Source organism: Sander vitreus, chromosome 14 (genome assembly GCF_031162955.1).
Source record: "Sander vitreus isolate 19-12246 chromosome 14, sanVit1, whole genome shotgun sequence".
NCBI classification, from domain to species: Eukaryota; Metazoa; Chordata; class Actinopteri; order Perciformes; family Percidae; genus Sander; species Sander vitreus.
Window position 1 is genome coordinate 10,652,284 of NC_135868.1, and position 15,552 is coordinate 10,667,835.

General features: G+C 39.9%; 2 protein-coding genes across 3 annotated transcripts in view; one reads left to right on the forward strand and one right to left on the reverse strand.

Annotated features, from left to right (window-relative positions):
• Positions 1-3,675, reverse strand: tmem42b (transmembrane protein 42b). Its single transcript, XM_078268542.1, has 3 exons — positions 3,358-3,675; positions 2,091-2,237; positions 1-1,741 (listed from the first exon to the last, which is right to left on the reverse strand). Exons 1-3 carry the CDS (start codon positions 3,532-3,534, stop codon positions 1,598-1,600), a joined length of 468 nt encoding a protein of 155 aa, XP_078124668.1. The 5' UTR covers positions 3,535-3,675; the 3' UTR covers positions 1-1,597.
• Positions 3,676-14,513: 10,838 nt separating this feature from the next.
• Positions 14,514-15,552, forward strand: part of osbpl10a (oxysterol binding protein-like 10a) — an 81,706-nt gene continuing 80,667 nt past the window's right edge. Inside the window, exon 1 of one of the 2 annotated variants that reach the window (XM_078267509.1) lies at positions 14,514-15,096. In XM_078267509.1, coding sequence (XP_078123635.1) covers positions 14,831-15,096 — 266 coding nt within the window. In that variant the 5' untranslated portion in view covers positions 14,514-14,830. The remainder of the gene's footprint in view (positions 15,097-15,552) is intronic. The other variant, XM_078267508.1, reaches the window with a different exon arrangement.

Sequence of the window (15,552 nt, forward strand, 5' to 3'; positions counted from 1 at the left end):
TCACAAGATTGTGAGTTTAATAACATGAAGCAGCTCACAGGGACGACACTGATGTGTGGACTGATGTTCCAGGATGCTTTGGTGTGAGATATTTGAGTTCAAGCCTCATTAAGAACATGCACACATCTATCATGAAGTGAAAAAGCAGCTGCCTCTGAATCAAAACGTGTCGTGCTCATATCTTGAGGTTGAAGCTGTCAAGAAAGGCAAATAAAAAGTAGAAGGACCCAGGGGTGAGCTTTTCTGCGCTACAATAGTATTATTACTTGTGATAATACAAGTTCACCTCATCAGCTAAGTGCTTCTTTTATAACTTCGCCTTGAGCATGCATGAAATGCAACTTCAGTTTACAGTGAGTGTCAGAGTAACTTAAGGAAATGTGAGAATTAAGAAAGCTTTGGTGATCTGACGACTGCAAAACATAATGCACACGCTGATTAATGGTGACATCAGGCACATAGCCAATGATGCTATTTGTCAATTGCTCATGAACAAAACCCAAAAGACTTCAGATCAGTCTGTCAATAATATGCACACATCTTCTCAAATGATATATATATATATGTAGAGAGAGAGCGAGAGAGAGAGAGAAGAGATATTGTATTATCTGTCTCTTCCTTTAAAGGAATAGTTTTTGAGAAATGCACTTATTTCCTTTCTTGCAGAGTTAGAAGAGAAGATTGATAACACTCATATTTGTCCGTTAAATATGAAGCTACAGCCATGAGATGGTTTTGGTTAGCTTAGCATAAAGACTGGAAATGGGGGGAACAGCCAGCCCGGCTCTGTACAAAAAAACACTGTGGTTTTACTGGGTGTTAGAATTAAACAAACAAGATAAAACATGTTAATGATTGAGCTTTAAAGGTGCTGGTAGGTGATTTTGTTAGCTTCCAACAGAGCCAGGCTAGCTGTTTCCCTCTTCTACTGGTTTTGCTAAGCTAAGCTAACCAGACGCTGGCATCAGCTTCATACTACACAGACATGAGAGTGGTGTAAATTGTTGTCAGGAAAACAAATATGTGTATTTCCCAAAATGTCAAATTACTACCTTTACGTTTAGTCTCTTCCCTTCCTTCACACCAACTTGTGAGTTGTTGTGCTGCTGTTGACTGAAAGATTCCCCAAAAGTAAAGTAAAGCTAGAATACTTTTTGCTTCATTGTAAGCCTGTGTACAAAGATTATGTTAGAGCATCTGGGAAGCTGGGCGCAGGCATCCAGTAGCTTGTCTCCACTAGCCAGACTGTTGCTTTGCCATGGCCAGACTGGCTGAAGGCCAACACCTCCTCTGATTTTTAGAACAGGTCCAAAAAAAATGCTGCACCACAGCTGAGCATGCAGTGTTTCTCAGCCTACATGGCCACAAAACGCAATCTGAAGGATAACTAGGAACATTATAACTAAAGCATCTCCTTTTTATGAGGAAGGATGCATTTTGAGTGGCATTTAGTTCATCAAGAAACAATTTCTTTGATAAAACTAGTAATTGAGGGAGGACTAACAACAAATTCTTCACTATTCAGTTTCCTTTGGCTAGATTTTAAAATCTGAGGAGATGCTGAAGCCAAGCTGAACTCTAGTGGAGACAAGACATATTATTCGTCCTTGGCGCCTGCGTCATGTTGCCCATCCTGCGGTGAAACCCTCTGCAGCACCAACAGACCAGAGAAGGTCAGGGAGATCCCAACCCACCACAACGTTATCTGGGCTTCACCAAAGATCAGCTGACCCAGAAAAGCCTGCAAGGGAGAAAAAGTCAGGGTTTCTTCTGAATCAAAGTAAATCCGTCTCTGTAATTTCAATTAAATAACGGCCAATAAAGATGCCTTGAGGGGATATGTCAAACAAGGAGTTGAACTTTGACAAGAAATTCCTGTAAGAGGCCTAAATCACTGCGACAAATTATTTCTTAATATAGTCCAGCCTATTTCCAAAATAAAGCAGCTTATATAAGAATGAAAGGTCATTGGGAAATTAACTTACACTCCACTACAGTCTGATGTGAAGTATTATGCTTAGAGGACAAGAAGAACAAAGAAAAGACAAGAAGGGTGTGTAGGAGGTGCTTTAAGGGAGACTGTTACTTACGGAAGATATGAAGTTGGAGGCGGTGGTGGTCACAGTGGTTTGGGTGGAGGAAGAGGAGTACCTGAGTGCTTTGGCAAGGAAGGTCCACATCACAGCATTGCAGGTGAAAAGCAGACCGCCACACAGCAGCCTCAGTGGGATGTGGAGCTGAAGAGCAAAAACAGAAACTTATAAATGAATAACGACTGATTATTGTTGTTTTGTGTCCGCTTGAATGCAAAAGCTGTAGACTTTATACTATAAAAAAGTACTCATTATGCAGCAGAATGCAGCAGTTTACATTATTATATATTACTATATTATGATTTATATAATATATGTATTAATGTTTACGCAGCATTTTCATGTTGCAGTTGCTGGAGGTGAAGCAACTATTACCTACTTATATTTTTACGTAGTTTAGTCTGTAACAATGCATTGTTTCATAAACTGATCACGTTTTGTGCATAAAATCTAAATCTACTAAGTACCTTAGTAGTAAAAAGAACAATACTTCCCACTGAGTAGAACTATAAAGTAACTTGGAAAGTTGGAAATGGTAGTACAGTGCAAGTAGCCTACTTCAAAACTGTACAGTAGCCTAGTTGAGTTACATTCCACCACTGCAAATATCACATCTAACACAGTGTAAAGAATAACATTATTATTAGTTATTGTAATACCATTATTAACAGGAGCATTGTGAAGGCTCCCTAGCTGCTATTTTGTCTATTATGTTTGAAATCTCAGATGAAGTCTTTTGACGCATTCAAACCTGGTGGTGCATTTCAAGAGCATTTGTTTTGCACCTTATTTGCTATTTTAATTATCCTCCAGATTAAAGGTCACGGTTTCCACCGTGTAATAAATAAGCTTTGCTCGGGACAGCTGGATGCATTCTGACATCACTTTGTGACGTATGCGGAGAGCGTGAAGGTCACACAAGAAACCTGAACCCCTATTCAGAAACCAGCCTCTTCTACGCGCCATCAACACAACCACGCTGAGACACGTTGCTTACAAAATAACGCGATAAAACACACTACGAGCTGCAATGTCATTCAGCACGCGGACACGGCACGAGAGCACAGCTGCTGCATGGGCTCCACTGTGTGATGCTGCTGATGGTGCTGATGCTGAGGGAGTCAGGGAGGAGAGGCGAGCGGGGATAACCCCCAACTTCCTCCGTGAGAAATCACCCCGCTTGCAGGCATGTACGCTGCATTATTCAGAGCAATCCCCACACTGCGTTCATATTTAACTTCAGCGGCGGCGATGCCACACTCACCCGGTCGCAGGCGGTAGTTTCGTCCGCTTGTCTGAATTTCCGCTGCTCTCCCCACGTCCGGAGTCCGGTTTCACAGACTCCCTTCAGATAGTCGGCTCCGAGGGACAGTTTGGCCGACGACGACGCCACGGCCCCGAGGAAACCCGCCAGTAATGCATAGAAAACTCCCGGTAACATGTTGATGAAGAGCCGAGGCACATAATTTTCTAATCCGACTGTTACATTTCTGTTTCTGCTGCTGGTCCGGGTTGAGCTGCCTGTATGGTTTGTGTGTCACCGTGTGTGCCACGTTTTCCTGCACTGTCTACACATAACCGTCCGGTGGCAGTCACACAACACATGGTCAACCCGGAGCTGTGGTTGGACTAGAAAGCTCCTGTTGCATTCTGGGAATTGTAGTTCCATCATTCCATAACCAATGATGACTTTGAAACAGCAGTAAGGTGACTCCAAACATTCTGGAATCACAGTAAACGACATTATATATGTTTTAGACAGATATTATATAAAAGAGATTGAGCAGATCATTAATAGATAGTTAATTGAAGTCCCCTATATTCTTCTGTGATATTATTACTGTGTGGAATAGAGGACAATCAATGCTAATGTAATGTCCTTGTGTGTGGGTGTAAAGCAAAGTATGACTTCAGTTGATCCAGACCTCTGTTCCCTTTAGCATACTGATGAGCTGCATTATCAAGGCTCATTACATTAAAACACGCCACGTATAAGTGGGATGGATGGGCGAGAGAGAGAGAGAGAGAGAGAGAGAGACTGTGTGTGTTTGTGTGTGTGTGGTAGCCTAGATGCTTACACATGATCTTCATTTTTTCTCTTGGTGCCCTTTGTAGAGACATGAGCCTGTCAGAGAGGTGGAAACAGAACAAGACTAAATTATTCCCCTAATTAGGAATAGAAAGAAGAGTCATCGTCTTGAATGTATAGGCCTGTAATGAATGTATTAATTTAGAATTCAAAAAGATTTATTGGCATTAATGTCAGAAAAACAATATTGCCAAAATCAGAGATGGCAGGGAAGTGTGATTTATGCTCTTACAAACTGATTGATTGCCCAAACTGAAAACAAAATCCTATTTTACAGGCAGGAGGTAAGGTCTATGTTGAAAACAAATGCTTACAAAATAGTCTATATTAAGCTGAATAGTTAATATATATATATATATATATATATATATATATATATATATATATATATATATATATGAAACTGCTTAACAGATACAGAGAATTAGAAAATAAGGGTTAAAAGAAGCAGAAGCTAGGCTACAGTTAGGCTAGTCTGGATCAACAGAAGTACATTTCCAGGATAGTTGACTGACATCGTGCCAGATGGTCTTTGCCCTTCTCTGTGTGTTGCCGGGAAACAACAACAAACTTTGAGCTAGCAAGCTACATGCTAAAAATATGGCAAGTTTTGAAGAAAATATGGATCGTGCAACAAGGCAGGCCTGCTTGGTTCTTTCGGGGAATGATTGTAAAGATTTATCTACAGAATGTATCTGTGGTGTAGCCAGACCTTACTCCATAGCGCTGTGGAGATAAGTCTGGCAATGCGAGTCTACACTATTTTTAACACAACTACAGCCACCCACATTTATATGGTATAACAAAATAAGTAACCAAGATGTCAGTTTATTAAAATCAATATGTCTAATTAATAATAATGAATGAATGTTCCACTCAACTACAGGAAGCAACTATGAAAAAAAGTAATCCAATGTAGCTTTAACTAAGGCTAGCCAGAGCCAGACCAACCAGACCCGTTAGCTAACTTGCCTTTCACTTGCAATAACTAATATTTGCAGCCACTTGGGGGCAGAGGAAACAAGTTGTTAACACAGTACCCACATATCATCACCTTTAAGTTGTCATTGTTACTTGTTAGCAAACAGTTGCTCATTTACACATTATTATTATACATTCATGATTTACACATCCAACAGTCATGGAGCTACATTAGCATTACTTTGGATTTGTGTTTCCGGCCACCTGACATATGTAAGTTCAATATAAACTCTCTTTAAACTTAGCTTAGCTCTGTGCTTCGTCTACCAGCTCTATGTTCAGTCGCTAACTGTTTCTCTGTCTGTCATGTCTGTATCGTTTGGTGCTGGTGAGGTAGTGTACAGTTGCTTTTTAAGGGCTTTTTGTATAAAAAAAAACTGTGGCCGAAAACGACACTATTACAGCGGTGAGAGTGAACCAAAACAGTAGAATGGACAGTTAAGCAATGAGCTGAAGCTCAGGGGATAGTACTCTGTAGGCTCACTACATTATTATAAAAAATATTGATTGTAGCCAATGTAACTTTCCATAGGTATTTTTTCACAGCAGAAATTTAGACTTGTCATAGTAGGAAAAGCACAGGTGTTACTAAACCAGATGGTTCCGCTGTGCTTTTAATACTGTCAAAATGTCTTCCGTGAAAAAGCTTTAGCTGCCTACCTGTCTCTTTAAAAGTGCAGTGATTAAGGTGGTTGGTTATTAAGCGACAAACCATGATGAGTAAAGCAAAAAAACAATACAATACTGTATTTTTACTTTTTAGGGCAGAAAACCTAAATCTTCCATAGAAAATTACATCACATCCTGAAGGTGATCTCATCATTTTCCCAACCAGGCCAAGTGTAAACCCAAATTATCATTCTGGCCAGTAGATGTCTCTAATGTGCTTCAGAGAAATACATCCACACATCCACCACAACCTGCTGTGGATGTAAATGAATCACTTGTACACATTTATTTTTGCTGCTATGTAGTCGTTTGAGGCAACAATTAGTTTGAAATCAAAGCAAACTGTTTTGCCTGTTGATGCTTTGATGACTTGTTACCACAACTCCATATTACCTTTTCGTCTTGACATTTGTGAGCAAAAAAAATCCTAATTAGCCTGTAAAGAAGCCATTATTGCTGCTTTGAATACATCTGCATGTGTCAAGTTAAGTTATAGAGTGATTTTAACTATAGGGTGATCACAGTCATTAAGGGAAATTAGAGGCACAGAAACAAGGAAGGTAATAAAACTTGGGAATAAAACAAACACATTATGCAGGGCCAGCTTGTGTGGGTGTGTTGTCTGTGAAAAGGGATATTAGAGTGGCAAGCAATGACAATGTAGAAGAAAAGGAGAAAGGTATATCTGTCACAGTGTCCTCTGCTTTCATCCCCCTGAAACAAGCTTCAGGGAAATGACCGTCCTCGGGCTGTTACATTTTGACACTGTCATCCTTCTGGAGTTTCTGCTCAGCAGGAAAAGTCTGAAATCAAGAAGAGCCATTAGGCTAGCTGTTATATCCTCACTTGTAGTTTCCAGCCTGAAGCTCCTCTGACAAACACAAGTGTCAAGTTAGAGTGCAAATTGGTGGTCCCTCTGCTGAGCAATAATTGAGCCCACAGAGCGCTTTAGTGACATTTTTACTGAAGGTCTGTCACTGCCTTTCTGCGTCTTTATCCACCCTTGTACTTTTGGTCCTGTAAGGTGATTTAATAAGGATGAAAATACCATCCTCAAAGTGTAGGGTTCATTAGCTTAACAACTTTAACTATGACCTTTGACTCAGCTGTCAATTGCTTGCAGACAAAAACAGAATTTGATGAATGAAAAGGAAAATACAACCATACATTGTTTTTTTTGTTTTAAATCTTTTTCTTATATTGTTGCAAATGTCCCTTTCTGTTTTGCCTTTGTATGTATTTCCACCTAATCACACCTAAATGTTAGACTTCTTCATTTCATCTTGAGATGCAGTAAAACAGGGTAACAACCCTTTCGTTAACCCATTATTTTGCTAATTTAACTTTTCTTGGCATGAAGCTGTTCAGGTTTATTTTTTAGGACACACACCCAGCAACTACACAAAGGAAACACTACAGTATGGAGATAGATAGAGATATAAAAAAAATAAAAAACTGGCACACTGCTATCCAATTATTGTTCTTTCAATCCTTATTCTACAAGGACGTGAACAATAAAATAATACTTCGGGAAGGTAACAGTTTTTGTTAGGGGATTTTTTGTGCATTTAATTGTTTTCAAGTACCTCTAAACAATTTATATGTAGCTGCACACAGATGAAATCAAATTTAAACTCTATTTAAAAATGTTATTTTGTGCCTTTGATTGATAATTTTTTTATAGATACTTTTTAATTCATATATTGAATTTAGGGCAACTTTTAGCTGAACTTTTGGAATTTTATTTTGTCTACAGTATATATTTGTCACTGTTTGAAAAGGAAAGGTGCTATACTCGGGTTGTTTAGTACATATATGAACGGATCTTCAAACTGAACTGACGATACTTAATCACCATTGTACTGATCGAATCCGGAGCTTTTAGCAGTGGAGCTCCAGGCTCAGTTGTAGTGCGCTGTACGTTACTTCCTCGTAAAAAGCATATTTAAAGACCTTGGAAGCCACAGAAGCAATCATTATCTGATTATCTGAACTCTTTCATGAATAACTCTCTTGAGTACTTGAATACTCTTTGGGTACAGAGCTTGTATAAGACAGTTTTGTACAGAACTGAATGTAAGAGCTTGAACTAGCAACAGACTGAATACTGAACTGACAATGATGCATTCACTTACTCTTGTACATACTAAAGTGATGCGTTCATTTATCTTAGGGAAAAAGTGAACAAATGACATAGTTAGTGACTATGAATCTTTGATCTGAACTGTACAAAGTGATTCTAATAAGCAAAGTGATTTGTGGTTTCCACCTCTATACTACTACAAATGAACGTGCCTTAGCTTTCTTTTAACCTAAAGCCGCCTACACAAAACTGCTCGGTGCTGCAGGGGTGGGGCTAGAAAGGGGGCACGGGGTGGTACCAGCCCCCCTTGGAAGTTGATTGAGACTGAGCCTATAGAAAATGTGTATTATATTCGCATACAATTTGTTTCAAATGAAAACAAGTGAAATTATTAATTAATGTGATGTGATATTTTATGAGATGTTTTATTTAGCAGAATTACATTGTGTTCTATCCCATCCAATATTTCCTATATTTCTAAGCAGAATTTCTATGCTGTATTCTGATAAAATGTGCTGGGCCCCCCCTTTCTGATTATTGGTCCCCCCCTGTGCCACCCCACTTAAGAAATCCTGGAATCGCCCCTGCTGTGCTGGCTGTGCTATTGTTTCACTATGGGAAGAGCAGTGGAGACAACTCAGACGACGCGCTACCCTTGGAGTGGCGAAATTGCTGCTGCGCTCAAAGTTCGAATTATTTCAACTTTGACCTTGTTGTCGCTGACCTTTCAAGGCGGCCCAAAGCCAGAAGCAATGATGACATATACCTGCGCTGCGCTTTGCCTCTCTGCCTGCAATATGCTCTACGCCCTACCTCACAATTTTACAAATGATCACGTGTAGGCGGCTGTAAGTGTTTGCTTTAATTTATTAATGGTGCTGTTAATGCTTAGATGCACTTTTGTGTTGTTATAGGCTACTGGTCTTAATTACCCATCCTCTTTCCTGGTGGTGTGGTGTTGAGGTGTTTTGACCTTCAGAGTAGTGGCTTACTGAAGGTTCCTGAAGTATGAACATTACAGCCTACATATTCATCTCTAGATATAATAGAGCCCTGTTCTTTAGCTGCCTTGATAAATATGCATGACTTCATTTTTGTAAAGAGGGATCAAGCAGGGAAGTCAAATATTCACTCACAGGCACACACACATCATTGAACTATAAAATCTGGCCTGCTCTCAGTTTACAGTCACACACAAACACAAACACACACACACACACACACACACACACACACACACACACACACACACACACACACACACACACACACACACACACAGTCTGCTGACCTTGCAGCGTTCAGGGTCAGTGGCTCCCTTTCAGTCCATTAAGTAGTTATTGGCGAGGTTGCTGGTCTTTGTGAATAATGCAGGCTGCTGTGTAAACATATGCAAGCTTTTGGCAAGTCAAGCATCAGCACATGTAATTTATAATTTGACAGACTGAACTCCCTTTAGAAATAATATAAACTGAACAATTGTAAGATAACATTACAGTAAAAACCAAAGTAAGAGCTGACAGGAAGTTATTTCACTCATCAAATAAGCTTCTTTACAGAGGGCAAAGGTGACGAGATATTTTATGGCGACATGTTGGCTGGCAGCAGAGTTTACAAGGAGCAGATAAAATGTTCCCAAAACTAACAGACTTGAGATAATCTCTGTTCCCGCTCCCCGTTCCCAGGAACAATTAGAACAGGTAAAATGCTAATCAGATCCTGCTGTTCTTTGTGAAATGCAGCGTGAGCGGAAACATAGAAACAAATCAAGGTCGGGGGTGTATCTGTCTCTGTACATTATCGTTGGGTTTTGGTTTGTACTCTCAGTCGGAGAGAAGGGTGTGTGTGTGTGTGTGTGTGTGTGCGTGTGTGTGTGTGTGTGTGTGTGTGTGTGTGTGTGTGTGTGTGTGTGTGTGTGTGTGTGTGTGTGTGTGTGTGTGTGTGTGTGTGTGTGTGCAGATATCTGTCAGGGTCAAGGACAGACAAGCTCACACTGATAAGATTGCTGATGAAATACACACATCCTTATTCAAAATGAACCATGCTACCCAGCAGCAGCTTTTCCAATAACTTTTCAAAATGTGAGCTGACTAAGAAATTATAGTTTTTTTCTAATGTACTGTATCAAAGAGCAAAACTCCCCGTCCTTCTTACAACAGTTGTCTTTGAGATGCCAGGATCCATTAAAAGCTTTAAAATATATTGTGGAAATCAAGGCATTAGAACTAAGAGATGAGAATGTGTGCTGATGGAGGATTTCTTCACACTACTTCATCTTTAAAGCTGAGTTCTGGGCTTTTTCTTTTCAGAGCCTTTGCGATCAATCAATCAATCAATTATTTTCTGAAAGTCTGTCAAACATCTAACTGTGCTGGGCAGCAGCACAATTTGATCAAGTTTTCGCTTGCACAAAGTTTGCTGCTGCAACATTCTGAAATATTCAAAATGAAACTACAAAAGTATGTGGACACTTGCACATTACACTCATATGTGTGTGTTGAACATCTCAGTCCAAAACCGACACTCTTTAAACACATTTCCTCCCATTCAGACACAAGAGGACCAGTAAGGTTGCCACTGATGTTGGGCCAGTCAAGTTCTTCCAAACTAAACAACCATTTCTTTAAGGACCTTGCTATGTGCACTGGGGCATTGTCATGTTGAAACAGGAAAGGGCCTTGCCCAAATTGTTGCAACAAAGTTGAAATCCAATGCTGTGTAAAATATAGTTCTACATCTTGGACAGCCAGCAGCCAACTAGCTTAGTTTAGCATAAAGGCTAAAAACAGATGGAAACAGCTGGCTCTATCAGCACCTCCATAGCTCCCTAATTAACTCGCAATATTTTGTTATGTTTGTTAATAAAGCTAACCTAAATTCCTGATTGTAGCTTCATATTTACAGTACAGACATGAGAGGGGTATTCTTATTTAACTCTCAGCAAGAAAGCTAATAAGCTTTAAGAAACAAAAGGGCCTGACCCAAACTATGAAAAACAGCCACAAACAGGAATATTTCACCCAGTGTAAAAAATAATATCACTTCAATGAAAAGTTGGAAAAAGCTGAAACATGACATACTGTAGTTCATGGGGGATGTTAAGGATATAATGTTAAAAAAAAACCAACTGAAGTAGCTACTCCATGAACTGACATTTGTGTTTATAACTTTACATTTACAGCTCAAAATAGTCTTAAGTCACTACATAAACAAAGCTATCATGCTACAAGCAAGGCTGCTGTTCTTCGTTTCTAAAAAGCAGGCATTTTGGAGCTATTAGGTTTTAAAGTATCTCCTTCTAGGCTGTAATGGCTTTGGTGCAGGGAGCAGACTGGTAGTGGAAGATGATGAGGGCCTGCCTCGGCCAGTCACAGCTGCCATAAATCTGACTGGACTGACGCAGGGCTGTAATGGAGGAGATTGGTGCGATGTCAGTGTATAGCCGGGGAAAAGAAACATATCAAATCACAGCTCTGGGGAATGGGTTCTTTCATGTTTTACAGTGCTGCGGTGCTTTGTCAGCGGCCAGTGCTGCAGCTTGTTCTGTTTCAGCAGAGTGATGGTGACCGAGGCAGTGATGATGCAAGTTGTTTCAAAGTGCTTATAACATGGATGATAGTGATGAAGATGATTAGGTGGAGCAGAGGGTAGAAGAAGATTAAAAAGAAGAAAAAATGATGATGAAGATTATGTTAAATGTGATGATACAGCAGTTTGCAGAACAAATATATAGGGGTTAAGTCCTCACATCAGTCTTATGCAATCTCTCATTAGGCATAGCTTTTATCTGTCTTTTTGAAAAAAATGAATGTGTTGCTGAGCTTTACTTTCCATATTCTAAGACAAATTGGCATACTACAGCATTTGCTATTAGAAATTGATCCCATTGTGATTTTAACAGTGTTTAATGATTACTTTGTGATCACAGAAAAAAAATGTTTTCGGCCATATCCAAAGGTGTGATTGGACAATCGCTGTTTAGAGGGCGGGGTTTAGCGAAAAGCCAATGCCTTTTAATATTGAGAATTGTACATGATAAAAACTTTCTTCTATAATTTATATATACTCTAAATTGAAAGTTAATAAGAAAGGCCTCAGAGTCAAACTGACATGACCTCACATAATGAAATGCTTTTGACCTGAGGTTGACTCTCAGCACAAGCTTTTAACAAACCTCTCTGACTCTCTGTTGCCCAGGGATTTTTTTTTTTAACTCTTGTATTGATCTTTGCTTTGTGGCTGCCACAGTTGACAAGCAGCGGGAATCTATCTGTGCTCTGTTAAGTGTCCTGTGGAGATTCATTGAGGCATGCCTTCAATCACTCAGTGCAATCTCTGCCTTTTCTTAGTAGCCTGCAGTGCTCCTCAGTCAGGTCTTAACGTGTCCTTTCTTATTCTGGTTGTTGTGAGTGTGTGAATAGGTTATATAATACTTTGATGAAAAAAATACAACCGTCATATATACTTATACATTGATAACATTTCACAAACAAATTACAAAAAAAAATATGAAAATGAGTGCCAGTTTTGATATAAACTCAAGAATTTATCAAACGATTATCTGACCTCGCTATCTCCGTAGTTGGTCGAATTATTATTATTAATACTGTATATATAAATATACTGTAAACATTCACTTTTGTCGCATGATTTTTTTGGGGTTTAATTTTCTAGCTTTTAGGTCAGTATTTTCTAATATTTCCTATTCATTTGAATAAATGCTGATGGACCTTGAAAACCTGATAATAATTCCAGGAACTGATCCCTGACAAAGACTAATATGTTTTATTTTATGAATACATTGGAGTTTCTTCAATAAATCAGACCAAACTAAAAGCTAAATGCTTCATAACACGCACACACACACACACACACACACACACACACACACACACACACACACACACACACACACACACACACACACACACACACACATACACAACACAATTCCCCCAGTAGTGTACTATTGTACCAGTAGTGTGTTTCCAGTCACTGTTATCAAATATAAAAGCCTTTACAGCTAAATCAGTTTGATGTCTTAGTATTGCTCACAGAGCTAGAACAGAAGACCAATCCTCCTTGAGCTGTTTTAGGAATCCAAAGAAATATCAAAAGTTGTCTTCCCATCAAAAAAACTTTTGTTGTCCCTATCTCAACGTTTTTGTTGCTTTTTTCAATGTTTTTTTTCCGCTTTCACCGATGTTTTTTTCCCTTTTTTAATATTCTGTCGCTTTTGCCGATGGTTTTATCACTTTTTCCAACACATTTGATGCTTTTCCCAACGTTTTGTCACTTTTCCCAACGTTTTGTCACTTTTTCCAAAGTTTTGGTGCTTTAGCTGACATTTTTGCCCGCTCTATCTGACATTTTTGTCGCTTTTTCCAACATATTTGATGCTTTCTTTTGGTGTTTTGGTGCTTATTTGACCCAAGGACAACATGAGGGTTAAATGTACCCTGAAACCCATTTGGGTTTGCTCAGCTGTCTAACCTGACACAGCTGAGGGACTTTCTAAAGATAAAATGAGGACTAAATTAAATTTGTATGTGCATCCACAGTGGAGGTTTATGGTGTTAATCCAGTTGACACAATGCTAATACTTTAAACTGGTAATTGGGACAGAGTTGAAGACATAATTTTAAAATATACTGTATATCCCTGTAATATTGCTTTAATGTTCCTTTTAGTATCTATGCTACTTGTTAGTGGGCTTGGGGTGATTTGATGCAGCCTACTTGATCTGCTGCATTATATTATTAATATTATTATTATTATATAATACATTGTGCTACTAGGCTATACTACATATTGTCTTAATGTTTCCATAATGTTCCTATGGGTATTTACAGTGAACTGCGTAGGATCACATGGTAAATCTGAGGGGCCACGTGAAAATTAAAGCGATAATATATATATATATATAAATAAATGTTATTAGACAAAATGAGCCTATTTATTTTTAAATGGGGTCAGGAGTACCCATTTCTTAATTCAGTTTTGGGCTTTTACTGCCCTGTGTGTCGCCTCTCAGGTTTTAAAGAGGCTACTGCCCTTTCCTCTGATTGGTGGATGTTTGTGCCTGCAGCCTGAGAGAAAGACTGCAGGCGTGACTCAGGGTTTGGGGAAAATCTTAAAACTTCTCTGTACATTTTTTCAGTCAAAGACAAACAAATGTATCTATGTTTTTGTTTGTATAACATTCGCTGACAAAGATATAGAATTGAACATCATTCAAAGATAATGTTAACGACTCTTTGTAGTGAAGTTGTTAATATCTATCGTCAAGTGTGAGGTATCTTATCATAAGGTGATTATAATTGGCATTAATGTCGGTTAATGGACAATTTATATATGCAGGAAACAGAATTCAGATATGTTCAGCTTTTTGGGGGGTTTGCAAAACCAACTCTACACCCTTGAAAATATCATGAAGAAAGAATGGATATGTATCAGCCTCATACATGACTAATCTAAGGCTTTTCCTGCTGTCATTTGCAGTATTTTGTGGAGGGAGTTACTTGTTTGGGGTTATGATGATGTGTATTTAACATGATTGCATTGTAATATCCGGGGGCCGGTCCAGAGAGTAGTGGGAGTGTCTGCGCTCTGTTCTCCTTCCTACCAGGAAAACAGACCAACAGTGCCACACACATCCGCGCACTGCAGAACAGAGAGCTGGACACAAACACCACCGGGGAATATGTCAGCTTTCTCACGCACCGAGGGACGCTTACACCGCCAGCGCAGCGCAGTCGATTCATATCCACTGCCTCTGTTTTAGCTCAGCAGACACACATCGCCCCGTTTACCACTTATGCTCTGCTGAAATCTTCCCTGCTGCTGCTGGTCCATCCCCGTCCCCTCCTCCCCTCTCTTCCTCCTCCTCCTGCTCTCTGCCGTCCCGTCGCCAGGATGGACAAGACGCTCTGCAGTCCGCATCCCGTGCCCAACAAAACCAACTCTTCCTCGTCGGACCGCGGGAACTCATCATCGACGAGGAAGCCCGGGAGGAGTGGGTCGCACAGCCCCGGCTCCGGCTCCCTGGGCAACCCGGCTGGAGCAGGGGGCAGCCTGGGAGCTGTGCTGGGGAACAGCATGAATCTGCAGCAGCCGCGCAGGAGGCAGCTGGAAGGAGTGCTGAGCAAATACACCAACCTGATCCAAGGCTGGCAGAACAGGTAAGGATGGAGTTAGGTGGAAAGAGGAGAGGGCGGCATTGGACACGATTCACTTTCAGTTCAGGTGTCAGATGGCTTCGTGTTGTTATTTGCCCAGTCCACGTTGCACTTTTACCACCACGTCACTGTTAAGAGGGAGGAGGAGGGATGAGGGGGTTTAATCCAAACCATGCATGCACACATGCCTTGTAGGCCTGCTAATAAACTGCTTTACTGACTAATATAAGGTTAACAAACACGAGTAACTACAAATGATGTAAGACAACGGTGGTGGTGGTGTTTAGAGCTGAAATGGTAACTATTTTTGGTTAATGGTTTAATTAACTTCTTAAGAAAAAGTGCCAAAATGAACTGTTTTTGACTAGTTGAAAACTGTTGGTCAGACAAAACAAGCAATCTAGAGACGTCCAACTTAGGCTGTGGGAAATGTTGAAGCAATACATCTAGAAAATAATT